This window comes from Macaca fascicularis, chromosome 18 (genome assembly GCF_037993035.2).
Source record: "Macaca fascicularis isolate 582-1 chromosome 18, T2T-MFA8v1.1".
Lineage (NCBI taxonomy): Eukaryota > Metazoa > Chordata > Mammalia > Primates > Cercopithecidae > Macaca > Macaca fascicularis.
In genome coordinates this window covers 10,472,371-10,487,987 of record NC_088392.1, presented here as the reverse complement: position 1 = coordinate 10,487,987, position 15,617 = coordinate 10,472,371, and the positions used below count along the sequence as shown (strand labels likewise).

The following is a 15,617-nucleotide window of genomic DNA, read 5'->3' as shown; positions in this document are numbered from 1 at the left end:
TCTGCCAAATGCTTTGAAAAGAGCATGGAATTGCTAAATGTGGATAGCAGTATTATTAAATTCCCAAACATAGCATAGTTACTTCTTTCAAAAGTGCTAACATAAAAGCAGGGTTTACTTTCTAAGGAAATAAGGAGAGGTGGGTGGAGGGAAGGACAGGCTTATACCACACAGTAAAAATGTGACCAAAATAAGTCAGACCGTCAATCAAGACAAACTGCAACTCACATAAAAGTGTAACAATCTCAATCCCTCTTCATGTTTTCATCGGCTTCATTCAGACACCCATCCTTTACCAACCCTAGAGATTCCCCTCCCTTCAGATGTCTCTCATCTTGATGGAATTAAGACTCTCAGCCATCTGGCCTCAAAAACAAAGCTTGCTGCAAGCCTAACAAAACTTTTCCAGAATGAAAGGTAAAGTATTCTAATGGCTTAACAAGTTTTCCATTCTTTCTTGTTATTCTTGTTATTCCATTCTTTGTTATGCACATGGAAACCTGTGAGTTTCCATGAAAGCTTTTTAATAACAAAGGCTTCCAAATGGTGTTCATTTAAATATGTGACATCAGCAGATATACTCTTGAACACAGCCTTTTCATCTTAACTACGCAGGCAAGGAAATGGTAAGTACGTGATTACTTAACTATTTCCTAACTGCCTCACCAAGGAAAACTTCTCCAGAATGAAAAGGTAAAGTATCCTAATGGCTTAACAAGTTTTCCATTCTTTCTTGTTATTCCACCTGTGAGTTTCCGTGAAAGCTTTTTAATAACAGAGGCTTCCAAATGGAGTTCATTTGAATACGTGACATCAGCAGATATACTCTTGAACACAGCCTTTTCATCTTAACTACGCAGGCAAGAAAATGGTAAGTACGTGATTACTTAATTATTTCCTAACGGCCTCACCAAGAACAAAGTTTTCAACCTTTCTAGTCTCAGGGTCTTTATCAGTAAAATGTGGTCACGAATAATACCAATCTCAGAGAGACTCCAGGAGGAGTCATTCATTCCTTCCAAGAATATATACTGAGTGCCTAATACATTTTTTGGCATTGTTCCAGACTCTGAAAATTAAGCAATGTTCACGGCTATTATCAAACTTAAAACAAAAATAATAAAAAATACTGTGTTAGGAAGAAAACTACACACAGGAAGTGATCACTGGCTAGAATCATCAGGAAGTCTCTCTAATGAGGCGGCTGGCATGTGAGCTGAGGCTGAACACAGCCAGATACAAAAAGATGGAGATGAGATTCCAGCTTCCAGAAAGAGGGCTCTAAATCAGAACTTTTTAATTAACGGGGTGTTGAGGAAATGGGAAAAAAAGAAACTAAAATGACCTTCAGTCTCTGGCTGGCGTAACAGGATAGATAGTACCATTGGTAAGCTGGAGAACAAACGAGATGACACGTGTGTAATGCAGGGCACAATGCCTCAAAAAACTCATGTTCAGTAAGCACGACACACTACTGCTATTACTACCATCCATCTACATAGTTGCTCAAACGTGGTTAGAATAACACAAAATTTTACCATTTCGACTCGATATCCTAAACTAACTTAAAACAACTAAAACACTTAATGGTAGTTTGGTGCTGAAACATTCAAGTTTGGTAAAAATACATCCTCACAACAATGAAGAAAGCACATTAATTTTCAACTTCCCAAGACAACAGGATTTACTTCCCGACATATACACACCCACTGTTCGTGGCGGCACTTCCATCTGCTGGAAATTACTTTTGTCTTGGGGAAAATATCCTGTTAAGATTTCAGGGTTTTTTGACAATTCTGAAAAGAAAATAAACATTACTGTATTCTTGATTCCTTATTTGCTAAAAGTGAAACTTATTTTCTTTAAATGGTAATGTTTTCTCTTAAGTATTGGAATCATTTTAAAAATTAAAAAAAAAAAAAGCAGTCCAGTTTTTTTTCTGAATGATCTATCTGCCTAAAGAGGAAAAAATGTGCACATTGAGCCCACTTCCAGTGAAGGAGCTCTCTCCCTCTCACTTTTACTGTGAGCCAAACACAGTTACTTGTTAGAATGTACAGGAAGAATCTGCTACAAAGTATTCAAGGACTATCCCTCTATACTTCCTAATCCATCTCCCTCTCCCTTGACTCCAATTATATAGTTTCTGATCACTTCAATTTTCATTCATACCTTAAAAAGAAAGTTGTCAGAAACAAAGGAGTCAAACATTATCTTTCAATACCTTTACAATTCCCTGTAACACGCGATTATATGTTCAGCAGTTCAGCTGCAATGAGAATGAGGAAAAGGCTAAAACTATAGTTTGTAATTTTAAGTTTTCATGGCAGTAGTTCCTAATACTAATAAAGAAAACTAACAATTAGCCCTAAACTATTCCTCTACTCTCACCCGCAAGGAATTAGATGAAAAATTCATAATGTAAGACTCTATTTGTGATGTCTTAGAGACTGTGAAATATGTTGTTAAAAATCACAGGTTTGGGAGCCAGATAAAGCAGTGTTAGAATCCTGCATCTGCTACAGGTTAGAGAGCTGGGTACTGTGGGGCAAGTTACTTTATATTTTTATTCTCAGCTATAGAGTAAGACAAATAACATCTCAAAGGGCTGTTTTAAGATTTAACAAGATGACGTATTTAAATCAATTTATTCAATGCCCCACAACGAAACTCAATAAATGACAGCTGCTATTGTTGTTGTGAACAGCAGTACCCAAAGCTGAAGGTGTAACAGAACTGGTAATGGCAGAGAAGAAAATATGGTCTAACAGGTTAAGCATCAAAACTTTTTTTTTTTTTTTTTACTTTTACTACTCATTACATAAATTGCAAGAAGATGTTTTTCTTCAGATCAACTCCAATGCATTCCATGTGCAAGGCACTGTACTAGTCATTAACAACAGCACAACAGCAGCAGCACAGCGGCCAACATCGCTACATTTAATACATGCTGGGCCCTGTGCTAAGCACTTTACAGACACTGTCTCATTTAATCTCATGACAATTCTATGAGAAAGGTGTTTTGTTTTGTTTCTTTCTGAGATAGTGTCTTGCTCTGTCACCCAGGCTGGAGTGCAATGGAGTGATTTCGGCTCACTGCAACCTCCGCCTGCCAGGTTCAAGTGATTTTCCTGCCTCAGCCTCCCCAGTCGCCGGGATTACAAGCGCCTGCCACCATGTCCGGCTAATTTTTGTATTGTATTTTTAGTAGAGACAGGGTTTCACCATGATGGTCAGGCTGGTCTTGAACTCCTGACCTCAGGTGATCCACCTGCCTCAGCCTCCCAAAGTGCTGGGATTAGAGGCATGAGCCACCACACCCGGCCCGGTGTTCTTTCTTATTATCCCAATTTTTGAATGAGAAAACTGAAGCCGGAGGGGTTAATTACCTTAGCCAAGGTCACACAACCAGCAGCAGAACTGGGACTTAAATCCATGACTCTTTGACTCGGATTTTAACTAGTATATCATAATGGACTGCAGCATAGAAAAATACTTGCATTATGTCGTTTTGATTAGTCCCCACAACAAAATCATGAGCTAGGACAGGTATCATTACACTCCTATATGAAGAACAAGGTCAAAAATACAAATATAAAGCACTAAGAACAATGTCTGAGCACTCCTGTGCTCAATAAAAATACGTTGTTATTGTCAAATAATCTGTCAAACTGGTCTCATAAAAGCAAAGTCACTGGCATCCTTTAGGCCTGACCAAAAAAGCAATTAATGCAAATGTACCACCCTTTGACTAACAATAGAGGGGAAAAAGGTCAAAATCATGTAAGTTAATACAAGAAAAATAAGTTTGAGGGAGGTGGGAGAAATCCTTTTTAAAAAAAATCTAACGTTGCTTTCCTTAAAATTTACCATTAGAATGAACGTATTTATATTTTAACAGATATCCCTCAAGTTGATTCCAACGAGTTACCAGTTTGATTGGTCTGGTATGAGGCAGAAGACAGTGCAGGAACTTCCGAAGGAAGAATGAAAAGTCCATCCAGAATGTCATCAATTTCAGCCTGCAGATTCGGCTCCACATTCGACCGAAGCTTAGATAAGAACTCTACTGCACCAAGGTCAACCAAATGTTGGACTGCTGGGGGATACTAAAATAAGAAGAGGATGATCTTGAGAATAACTCTATCAAAATCTCTAAACTTTAACTTACAGCAATCAAAACATAAAATTATTTTTGGTATATCGGATGTTCCTTTTCTGAAAAACAAACCCTTCATGGCTCTGCCCCGAAGTAAGGCACTTCCATGAGGAGTACATACTCATAGAGACATACAACCAACACTTGATAACGTTTATGAAAGATGAGCCAACACACTGAACACTAGAAATGCACATTATCAATCCCTACTCTTATTTTTGTAATGGGTTACTTTTTTCCACTGACGCTCACCTTCTGGTCCCAGCCCCAACCGGTTACCATGATGTCAAAGTAGTAAGATTCCTCTACCGTTGTACAGTGATTTCGTTTTGAAAGGTTAAACTTACACTTTGATATCTGACCCTGACAGCTAACTACTCTTGAGGTAGGCATAAGAATACCAATCTAAAAGCATACGGGGAAGCAACTTAACATTAGTATTTATGAATCACGGTTATGTAACATTATTTTTAAACGTGCTCCCTTTCATATTGACACATCTAATTTTTAAGATGTAAATATCAGAAAATAAAAACAGAATACAAATATTAACCTCCAAAGATAACTCCAAAAATCAGAATACACCAAAACTCAAAAGAAGTTCTGTGTTACTTCTGAACACGGCAGAGACCCTGTGGGATTCAGTATCACAAATAAAAGATGAGCAATATATACCCAGATGAATTAAACATCTCTGGTTGTTTTAAAAAAAAAAAAAACCCTTTAACCCCAATTATTTAACTTTCAATAAACGCTACAATTAAAAGACTAAGAAACAGTCACTCGTCTGATTATTTTATTTCAAAATGATCCTACCTTAACCAATCTGCTTAACAAGTTCAGAACCTCTTCCTTCACTGGAACGGACGGAAAATTGAACCATTCCAGCAAATGAAGAAAAAGTTGCCTCTCCTGAATGAGATCAGCGTAGCAGATTAAGTTGTGCTCAATCTTGCAGAGAATACTCTTGAGAGCGCGCTCCCTGATCTCGGCCAGCTGATGACCTGTCAACGAACGGCACAAAACTATTTTAGTTCCCCACTGCAAAGAGACGCCCACCCAGATTTCATTCTAAAACTACGTTACTTATGCTATGAGCAGGAGCGGCGTGAAGATGGAATAAACCAGTTTTTTCAGAAGCAGGCCGCTGGTGCCTTCGGGACGCCAACCGCGGAGTTTACACAAAGTCCGAGATGGGTCCCCGAGGGCTACCCGGGCAAAGCGGGGGCGAAAGAGGCAGCGGTCGCGGAGTGGCCGGCCGCGGAAACGTGACACGACCATTCTCAGCAAGTGGCCAGGGCAGGGGAGGGTGCCTTAGGCGAGGGGCAACCTGACAGTTACCGAGTTTCCTGATGAGCCCCGCCAGGACCATCTCGTCCCATCAATCGGCAGCCGCCGGAGAGTTAAACTGCCGCGCCACTGAGTCCGGCCACAATTAATGTCTCCCGGAAACACGTCCTGTGGGACGGTGGGTTCCGCAACGCCTGCGCTCACTAGGAGTAGGAGGCATTCCGTGAGCCGTTCGCGGGCCCCGCGTCGCCAGGAGAGCCTCCAGCCTTTCTAGAATCACTACTGCGCACTTCCTGGACAGCAGTCTCCGTCGCAAGAAGAGGGGAAAAAAAAAAAAGAAAGCAACAAGCAGGGGTAGAACCGGCGTTGGCCGCCGCGCACGTCGGGAGTTGTAGTTCTGGCTGGGTCGTGCGTCCTGCACCCAGCTCCGGTCCCGCCGCGGCGCCCGCTGGCCTGGGGTTCCGGCTTACAGCGCGGGAATTCGGGAACCCAGCGCGGGCTGCAAGAGGCCCCGACAGGAGCCCCGCCTCCTCGCTCAGCGACGGATTCGTTCTTGGCCCTGCCAGTATGATTCTCAGCTCCCAGAACTTCACGATTTAGAATGTAGACTTTTGCTTTGTGACAGTTCTTCCCATCCCCGACTACTAAATGACGGACCCTCTTTAACTGTGAAATGTACCTGCAAAGTCAAGCAGTGCCTTTGGATACCCAAGTTCAGATATGAACAAGCAAGCTACAAAAGCGGGGTGGGCGGGTATGAATGAGCAGAAGAGAGAAACCGGGCTGCAAAAAGGAAAATAAAGGCGGGACTTGGGTGTATGATTTGCTGAATGCCACCAAAGTTGATTTTTTGCACCGTGTACAGTAATCGAGCTGAGCAAATCATTTTTTTTTCTTTTTTTTTTTTTTAATTCAAAGCAGCGGTAAGATCAACAACAAAATTACATTTGGAAAATGATTTGCATTTTAGAGAGCATTTTCTCGCTCTGATCCTTTCACTTTCCCGGGGAAAGGGATGTCAAGGCAGGTAAAGTGGGCCCTCGGTATCCCTAGGTAATTGGTTCTAGGACCCCCGTAAATACCCAAATCCACCCATGCTTAAGTCTGTTTTATAAAATGGTGTCATATTTGCATATAACCTACACACATCCTCCTGTATACTTTTAAGTCATCTCTAGATTGCTTACAATACCTAATACAATGTAAATGCTATGTAAATAGTTGTTACACTGTACTTTTTATTCATACTATTTTTTAATTGTTGTATTGTTATTTTCAATTGTGGGGTTTTTTCCCCCGAATATTTTCCATCCCCTGTGTGTTGAATTCTCTGTGTGCAACCAGTGGACAGCAGAGGCCTACTGTATTCCCATTCCTATTTTGCCGGAGAGGAATCACAGAAGTACCCCCACACAGTCACGTTAACTAGCAAGTAACAGATTGAGGACCTGACCTGATGTTTCTTTGTTCTATTCATAGTACCCTGCTGCCTCCTCTTGTGTGTAGATAAGAGAGTGATGGTATTTGAGTTGGATCTTAAAGAGTAAGTAGGAGTTTGCCACACGAAGTTGGGTAAGGGAATTCCTGCTAGAGAAAACTGTATTTGCAAATGCAAGAACTCAGAGGGAGTGTGTCAAATTCCGGAAACGAACAAAATTCAAGGTGGCCATATTATCTCGAGGAAGAAGAGAGGAAGGGCGAGAGAGCTGCTAGCATGCTGGATATTCTCCATTCCACCTTCTAGCGGTTCCAACTCTTCCAACTCTTCATCAGCTGACCTCAACAGGCAAAAAGACCGCACTATCCAGGCTGCCTTGCCCTCTGGCTTCCAGTTGGCTGCCGCCAATAGGAGACATCAGCAGGAAACTGGAAAGTAGGAGGAAAGAGACACGGATATTAAACCAAGATTCCACTAGCCCATGCCTAAGCCTGCCTGGCCAAGATTGTAACAGTGGCTGAATTCCTTGACCCAAAGACCACATCTCCTGATGGATAGTGTACCACAGTGGGCGCTGCGGAACCAGTTACACCAGCTCAGAGTGTCTGTAGTTATCCAGGCATGAAGGTATTAATTACAGATTTGAAGTGTCAAGGTCAAAAAACATAACAGTACAGAAAAATAATAGAAATGACTTGTCAATGATATTTCTGAGATGAACGATCTTAGATGATGAGACTGTAAATGCAGTGGGTAAGGAGTGATAATACTGTGGAAGAAATATAAAAAATCCATTGACTTAAAATAAGCATGTTACGGCCGGGCGCGGTGGCTCAAGCCTGTAATCCCAGCACTTTGGGAGGCTGAGACAGGTGGATCACGAGGTCAGGAGATCGAGACCATCCTGGCTAACACGGTGAAACCCCATCTCTACTAAAAAATACAAAAAACTAGCCGGGCGAGGTGGCGGCGCCTGTAGTCCCAGCTACTCGGGAGGCTGAGGCAGGAGAATGGTGTAAACCCGGGAGGCGGAGCTTGCAGCAAGCTGAGATCCGGCCACTGCACCCCAGCCTGGGCAACATAGCAAGACTCCGTCTCAAAATAAATAAATAAATAAATAAATAAGCATGTTACAAGTAAAATGGGGGTCAAACTATGAAAGGGTTTTACTTATGTTGCACCCAAGGTCAACATAAACATTTATTTTCTTTTATTTTCATTGTTGAGCATATATTGCTCCTGTAATTAGACAAAAATAATTATATCCTATTCATTACATTCAAAGCAAATAAATTATTCTCCTATTAGACTTGATTTGTCAATTTTTCCTAAAAAAAAATCTTCAATTTATTAATTCTGCTATTTAAAAACACACACATATATTCTAGTGTATTAACTGTATTTTTTTTTACCAATTACTTCGCTCTGTCGCCCAGGCTGGAGTGTAGTGGCGTGATTTCCGCTCACTGCAACCTCTACCTCCTAGGATCAAGCGATTTTTCTGCCTCCGCCTCACGAGTAGCTGGGATTATAAGCATGCACCACCACACCAAGCTAATTTTTGTATGTTTAGTAGAGACGGGTTTTCGCCATGTTGGCCAGATTGGTCTCAAACTCCCGACCTTAAGTGATCCTCCTGCCTTGGCCTCCCAAAATGCTGGAATTACATACTGTGCCCAGCCTGCATCCTTCTTTAAGTGTGTTTTGCTGTTCTTTTTTTAACTTCTTAAGCTACAGAAGGTTCTTAAGCTAAAGGTCATGTTGTTTACTTTACATTCTTTCTTTTTTAGTTATAGAGAATTTTAAGTCCATAAATTTGCATGTAAAAAAACTTTTTTTTTTTTTTTGAGACGGAGTCTCGCTCTGTTGCCCAGGCTGGAGTGCAGTGGCCGGATCTCAGCTCACTGCAAGCTCCGCCTCCCGGGTTTACACCATTCTCCTGCCTCAGCCTCCCGAGTAGCTGGGACTACAGGCGCCCGCCACCTCGCCCGGCTAGTTTTTTGTATTTTTTTTTTAGTAGAGACAGGGTTTCACCGTGTTAGCCAGGATGGTCTCGATCTGCTGACCTCGTGATCCACCTGTCTCAGCCTCCCAAAGTGCTGGGATTACAGGCTTGAGCCACCGCGCCGGGCCGCATGTAAAAAAACTTTTAATCGTGTATCATGAGTTTCGATTTGTAAGGTTTTGTTCTCAACCAATCTGAAACTGCTATGTTGATACTTTCTATTTTACCCAAGATCCCACGTAGAAAGGAGATCTTTAATCACCAAGTCTTTCTTACATACACTTTAGTTATTAATTTCAACTTTTATTATATCAGAGTCAGCAACTGGGCCTTTTGTAATTTGAATGTTAAGGTCAAAGATTTTAAGTGAACTTGAAAAAAAAACGGGCAATAGATATCTGTGTGGATGTACAGAAAACTATGTAATTTTCTTCTTGTATTTACAATGGTTTTTGTTGTATTTATTTAAATGCTATGTATAAAAATTTATGTTCAATTTCACATGATGATAAATGATGGTCACTCAACTGGTGATATATGCATGGATTGGGAAAGGGGTCATGGATAGAGCTGTTATATGTTGAGATTTGCTATGATCACAAGCTACAGGACATTAAGGAAACATGAACCCAAAGGCAGAGGTCAAATTCTGCTATCTAGTTATCTACCGATTCCACTATTTCCACCTGAATCTGATTCATCATCAACCTCTTGGTCATACCTGTAAAATCACTGACAGTCATTGCCTCAGTGTGCTGAATCAGATCATTTATATTAGATAAGATATTTATACCCAGAGTCACAGGAAATAGTTACTCTCCTAAGAACTCATATTACTATCTGTAGGAATTTATTCTGGGGGGAAATGAAATGCTTTTTTTCTCTTGGAAAAGACATACATTTTTGCTCTTCCTCACACTGTGGACATGAGTTTTCATATCTGTGGTTATATTTGGCTGGTCTGTCAGTTGTGATCATGTGCATTTTATACCCTTTCTGTTAATATTTGACCAACTGGAAATATCTGGTTCATAGCAGTATAAGCTAAAAATATTGTGTGGAGCACAAGCTTTGGAGGTAGACAGACACGGATTTAAAAGCAGCGTTGCAGCTTCCCTAATCGCACAACTGTGGGCAAGCTAATTAACTTTCTTGGTTGCAAATAACAAAGCTGTAAGTCAAGCAAGTAAGCAAAAATGGGTTATTTATTGTCTCACTCTAGAAGTGGATCTAGCCTCAGAGACTCAAAAGAATACCAATATTTTTTATTCGTCTCTCGGCTTTGATTTTTTCAGTGTGTCTGTATCTTTCTCTTCTATTACAGGCAGAATTTCCTCAAAATGTAGAGGAAGAGAAGATTGTGGTCCAGACTTCCGTCTTCCCATGTAACGACTCTAGAAGAAAAAGAAAGCTTCTCTCTGAACATCCAGATATAAAATCTATGATAAGAACCTAATCAGGATCACCATTAGGAGATTACCTGATCCTAAGTTATTTGTTCACACTCTCTGAATAGCAGGGCAGGATATTATAATTATTAAAATTATATCAGAGTTACAGAAAGTGGGGCAGAATACTTCCAGTTAAAAAGGTATGCTATTCACCGAAAATGAGGGAAAAGAATCTTGCACAGAGGGAAGAAAAAAAAAAGCTGATATGTCTTTACCTGCTAAGCCTCAGCTTCCACAAGTAAAAATTAAGATTAATAATAGTACCTACTAATAGGACTGCCTGGGGGCCAAAGGAGATGATTTAGAGAAAGCATGTGTTCCAAGACCTCCCGTAATAAGTAGTTACTACAAATAATAGTCTGTTTTAACACCTGTCAAACTTGGAGGTCCCTCCCTTTCTAGGAATCTAATGCAATGTCAAACCATGTTCAAGTACTATCTGTGAGTGTAACTACAAGGTAGACACTCCCTTCATCAGAGGGATCTTACACCCCAGACACAACTTTGCTACTTAAGTGATGGAGGCTTGCAGAGCAGAGGGGCCCACAACCTTACTGCCATTTATTTGTGCAGCCATATCCAAACAACATTTCCAGCAACAGAAAAAGGGGGAAGGCAGCACTCTGATACTTTTTTTCTCATTCTTCAGAAGGGAGAGATTATTGGCCCAAGAGGGAAATCCTTTTACAACCTACTTTTACATTAACTGGGATCATAATTTATTTATGAAAACGTCGTATAAAAAGAGCAAGCCATCCTGGCTAACACGGTGAAACCCCATCTCTACTAAAAAAATACAAAAAACTAGCCGGGCGAGGTGGCGGGCGCCTGTAGTCTCAGCTACTCGGGAGGCTGAGGCAGGAGAAGGGTGTAAACCCAGGAGGCGGAGCTTGCAGTGAGCTGAGATCCAGCCACTGCACTCCAGCCTGGGCAACAGAGCGAGACTCTGTCTCAAAAAAAAAAAAAGAGCAAGCAAGCAGGATTCCTAAACAAAGGGGGCTCAAACCAATACATGTGTAGAAGTTATTCATTGTCCCCAGGGCAGGCATACGTTTTGTGTGTCTTCTGGAAAAGTCACTGGCATCCCAGTCTTACTTCTTTCAGAATAAAGGTCATGATTTATTAATAATTCTGACCTCTAGGAAGGAAAAATGACCCAAGGTTTCATCCCTCACTTATGAATTTTCCTAATCATGCCCCATAACTTTGTCCTATGAATTCACATATTTAATTTTTAAGGGTATCATCAAATTCTAATTTATTCTCTCAACACCAAAATAGAAAGTTAATACATATTTTATGCCATTTTAAAGTGGAAGGATTGAAACAAGATATATTCACGTTCCATTTCAATTAGAGCAACATGATTCGAGCCCTGCTTTCTTTTCACAATTTAAAAAATAGTTGTCTTAATTATAAAAGGGGAGAAGCAGATAAAGTTGTCTACTTTCACCACATCTATTCAGCATTGTACTGGAAGTGTTATCCAGGGTAACTAAACAAGAAAAAGAAATAAAAAGCATCCAGTTTAGAAAAAAAGAAAATTTATATATGTAATTGACATCACCTTATATATAGAAAATCCGACTGGGCATGGTGATTCATGCCTATAATCCCAGCACTTTGGGAGGCTGAGGCAGGTGGATCATCTGAGCTCAGGTTAAGACCAGCCTGGGCAACATGGTGAAACCTCGTCTCTACCAAAAATACAAAAAAAAAAAAAACATTAGCCAGGAGTGGTGGCATGTGCCTGTGGTCCCAGCTCTTTGGGAGGCTGAGGTGGAAGGTGGGAGGATTACTTGAGCCTGGGAGGCAGAGATTGAAGTGAGCTGAAATGGTACCACTGCACTCCAACCTGGGTGACAGAGTGAGACTCCATCTCAAAAAAAAGAAAAAAAAATCCTAAGGTATTTACAAAGAAACTATTAGAGCAAAGAAAAGACTTTAGCAAGATTGCAGAATGCAAGATCAATATACAAAATCAATTCTTTTTCTATACTCTAGCAATAAACAATCCAAAAGTCCAATTTAGAAAATAATTCAATTTCCAATAACATCAAACATAATAAAATACTTAGGAATAAGTTTAACACAATAATGAAAGACTTCTGCACTGACAATTATGAAACATTATGGAAAGCAATTAAATATTATTTAAATAAATTGAAAGACATCCTGTATCATGCATTGGAAGATTTAGTATTGTTAAGATGGCAATACCCCCAAAATTGAACTACAGATTCAAAGCAATTTCTATCAAATACCCACCTGCCTTTCTAGTAGAAATGTATAAGATTGTCCTCGTCTTCGTGTGGAAGTCAAGGGAATCAGACTGACCAAAACAATCTTGAAAAGGAACAAAATTAGGTAATTTATACTTCTGAATTTCAAAATATATTACAAAGCTACAGTATTCAAAACAGTGCAATATTGGTATAAGGACAGATAATGGAATAGAATTGAAATCCAGAAATAAACCCTCACACTTGTGGTCAATTGATTATCAACTAGTGCACCAAGACAACTCTTGGAGAAAGAATAGCCTTTTCAACAAATGGGATAACTGGCTATCCACATGCAAAAGAAGGAATTTGGATCTGTACCTCACACCATATGCAAAATTAATTCAAAATAGATCAAAGAGCTAACTGCAAGAGCTAAATTATAAACTTTAAAAAAAAAACCATAGGCATAAATCTTTGTGAATTAAGCAATGATTTCTTATGTCTGACAGCATAAACATAAGCAAAAAAATAGATGAACTGGACATCAACGAAATTAAAAACTTTTGTACTTCTAAGTTTTAGCAGTGGGTCTCTTCCAAGCACACCTTCCTTTCTTTCCTGTTCTAAGGCCTTTTTCAGTAAACTCCCATTCCTGCTCTGGAACTTGCCTCAGTCTCTTTTTCTCCTTTACACCCCTCAGTCAAATTGTTTGTTCTGAGGAGGCAAGGATTGAAGTTTGCTATGGACCCATAAGGGTAGGTCACCAGTAACTTGAGGTCTCTTCTACCACAAACATAAGGACATGATCAAGAAAATTAAAAGACAGTACACAGAATGGGAGAAAATATTTGCAAATCATGTATCTAGTAAGAGACTGTTATCCAGAATATATAAAGAACTTACAACTCAAAAATAAGAAGACAACCTACAGCCTGGGAAACACAGCAAGACCCCATCTCTATAAAAAATAAAAGAATTAGGTGGGTGTGGTGGAGCAAACCTGTAGTCCCAGCTACTCAGGAGACCAAGGTGGGAGGATTGCTTGAACCCAGGAGGTTAAGATTGCAGTGAACCATGTTCACACCACTGCACTCAAGCCTAGGCAACATTGTAAGACCCTGTCTCAAAAAAATAAAAATACAAAAATACAAAAGACAGCCCAATTTTAAAATGGGCAAAGGATCTGAGTAGTCATTTCATCAAAGAAGCTATATAAATGGCCAATACACACATGATAAGGTCTTCAACATTATTGGTCATTGAGGAAAAGGAAATCCAAAGCCAGAATAAGATATCACTTCATACCTACTAGGATAGCTATAGTCAAAAATAGGGGAAATAACATTATTGATGAGGATTTGGAGAAACTTCAAGTTTCCAATTTGGAGAAATTGGAAATCTCATACATTGCTGCTAAGAATTTAAAATAGTGTAGCCACTGTGGAAAATAGTCTTGCAGCTCCTCAAAAAGTTAAACACAGAATTATCATATGACCCAGCTATTCTACTCCTAGATATATACTCAAAAGAAATGAAAGCAGATGTTCCAACAAATGTATTCATTGCCCATGAACGTTTACAGAGGCACTATTTACAGTCGCCAAAGGTGTAAACAACAAAAATGTCAATAAATAGAGGGATATATTAGTGAGACATGATACAACATGGATAAACCTTGAAAACATCATGCTAAGTGAAGAAACAAGTCACAGAAGACCGCATATTGGATAATTCCATTTATATGTCTATTAGTCGGCTTGGGCTGCAATAACAAAATATGATGGTCTTGTTGGCTTAAACAACAGAAATTTATTTTCTGACAGTTCTAGGGGCTGGGAAGTTCAAGATTAAGATGCTGGCAGGTTCGGTGTGCGGGGAGGCCTCTCTTCGTAGCCTTCAAATAGCTACTTTCTTGCTGTGTCACATGGTCTTTTCTCTGTGCACGTGCAGAGAGAGAGAGATCTCTGTTGTCTCTTCTTCTTTTCAGGACACCAGACGTATCAGATGAGAGTCTCACCCTTATTACCTCATTTAAACTTAATTAATTCCTGAACACCCTTATCTCTAAATACAATCACATTGGGGATTAGGGCTTCAACACATGAATTTGGGAGGGTGAGAGGACCACAATTCAGTCCATAACAAAATGAACTAGCCAGAATAGGTAAATTCACAGATGGAGAAAGCAGATCATTGGTTGATAGGGATTGGTGGAAGCCGGGAATGGGAAGTGACTCCTTCTTGGCTTTGCTGCCTTCTTTTGGGGATGATGAAAATGTTTTGGAACTAGATAGAGGTGGTGGTTGTACTACATTGTGAATGTACTAAATGCTATTGAACTGTACACTTTAAAATGTTAATTTTTTTGTTCTGTGAATTTCCCCTCAATTAAAAAAAATGAAACTCTAAAAAAGTAGAAAATAGTAAGTGTTGACAAGGATGTGAAGAAATCAGAAACCTCATAGGCTGCTAGTAGGAATATAAAATGTTACAACCACTTTGGAAGACAGTTGGGAGTTTCTCAAAAGTTAACAGAATGTTACTATATGACCAAGCAATTTCACTTCTAGGTACTTGCTCTCCAAAATGAAAACATAAGTACACAAAAAAACCTGCATACAACTGTTCATAGCAGCATTATCATAAGAGCCGAAAGTTAGAAACAAGCCAAATGCTCATCGATTCATGAATAAACAATAGACTTATGGAATAAATAAACCACACCTATACAGTGAAATATTATATAGCTAAAAATGGAATGAAGTACTGATATATACTGCAATGTGGATGAACTTTGAAAACATTGTGCTAACTGAAAGCTAGCCCTGAAAGTACACATATTACAGTATATGGTTCCATTCATATGAAATGTCCAGAGAAGGCAAATCTATAGAGACAGGAAGTAGTTTAGTCGTTGCTTAGATTTGGGGGTCTTTGGGGAAATAGAGTGGTAATATCTGAAGCATAAGGGATTTCTTTTTGAGGTAACGAAAATGTTCTGAAACTGCCTGTGGTGATTGTTACACATATCTGTGAATATATTAAAACC

General features: G+C 39.7%; 1 protein-coding gene and 1 long non-coding RNA gene across 15 annotated transcripts in view; both read right to left on the bottom strand.

The window, feature by feature from the left end:
- The window catches only part of RTTN (rotatin), a 193,793-nt gene extending 188,221 nt beyond the window's left edge, over window positions 1–5,572 (bottom strand). For 9 of the 13 annotated variants that reach the window (XR_012427194.1, XR_012427193.1, XR_012427192.1 and 6 more), the window contains exons 1-4: window positions 5,501–5,572; window positions 4,976–5,163; window positions 3,932–4,109; window positions 1,707–1,796 (exon numbers count right to left, since the gene is read on the bottom strand). Coding sequence is in view for 8 of the 13 variants with exons in the window: in XM_065533638.1 (XP_065389710.1) it covers window positions 1,707–1,796; window positions 3,932–4,109; window positions 4,976–5,163; window positions 5,501–5,531 (487 nt within the window). In the remaining 5 variants the exon portion in view is untranslated. Of the gene's footprint in view, window positions 1–1,706; window positions 1,797–3,931; window positions 4,110–4,975; window positions 5,164–5,245 lie in introns of all 13 variants that reach the window. The other 4 variants (XM_074022620.1, XM_074022621.1, XM_065533639.1 and 1 more) reach the window with 2 other exon arrangements.
- A 1,611-nt stretch (window positions 5,573–7,183) lies between these two features.
- LOC135968204 (uncharacterized) overlaps window positions 7,184–15,617 on the bottom strand; it is a 66,685-nt gene continuing 58,251 nt past the window's right edge. The window contains exons 2-3 of one of the 2 annotated variants that reach the window (XR_010582800.2): window positions 12,612–12,689; window positions 7,184–7,315 (exon numbers count right to left, since the gene is read on the bottom strand). This is a non-coding gene — a long non-coding RNA (uncharacterized lncRNA). Of the gene's footprint in view, window positions 7,316–10,154; window positions 10,287–12,611; window positions 12,690–15,617 lie in introns of those variants that run through there. The other variant, XR_010582802.2, reaches the window with a different exon arrangement.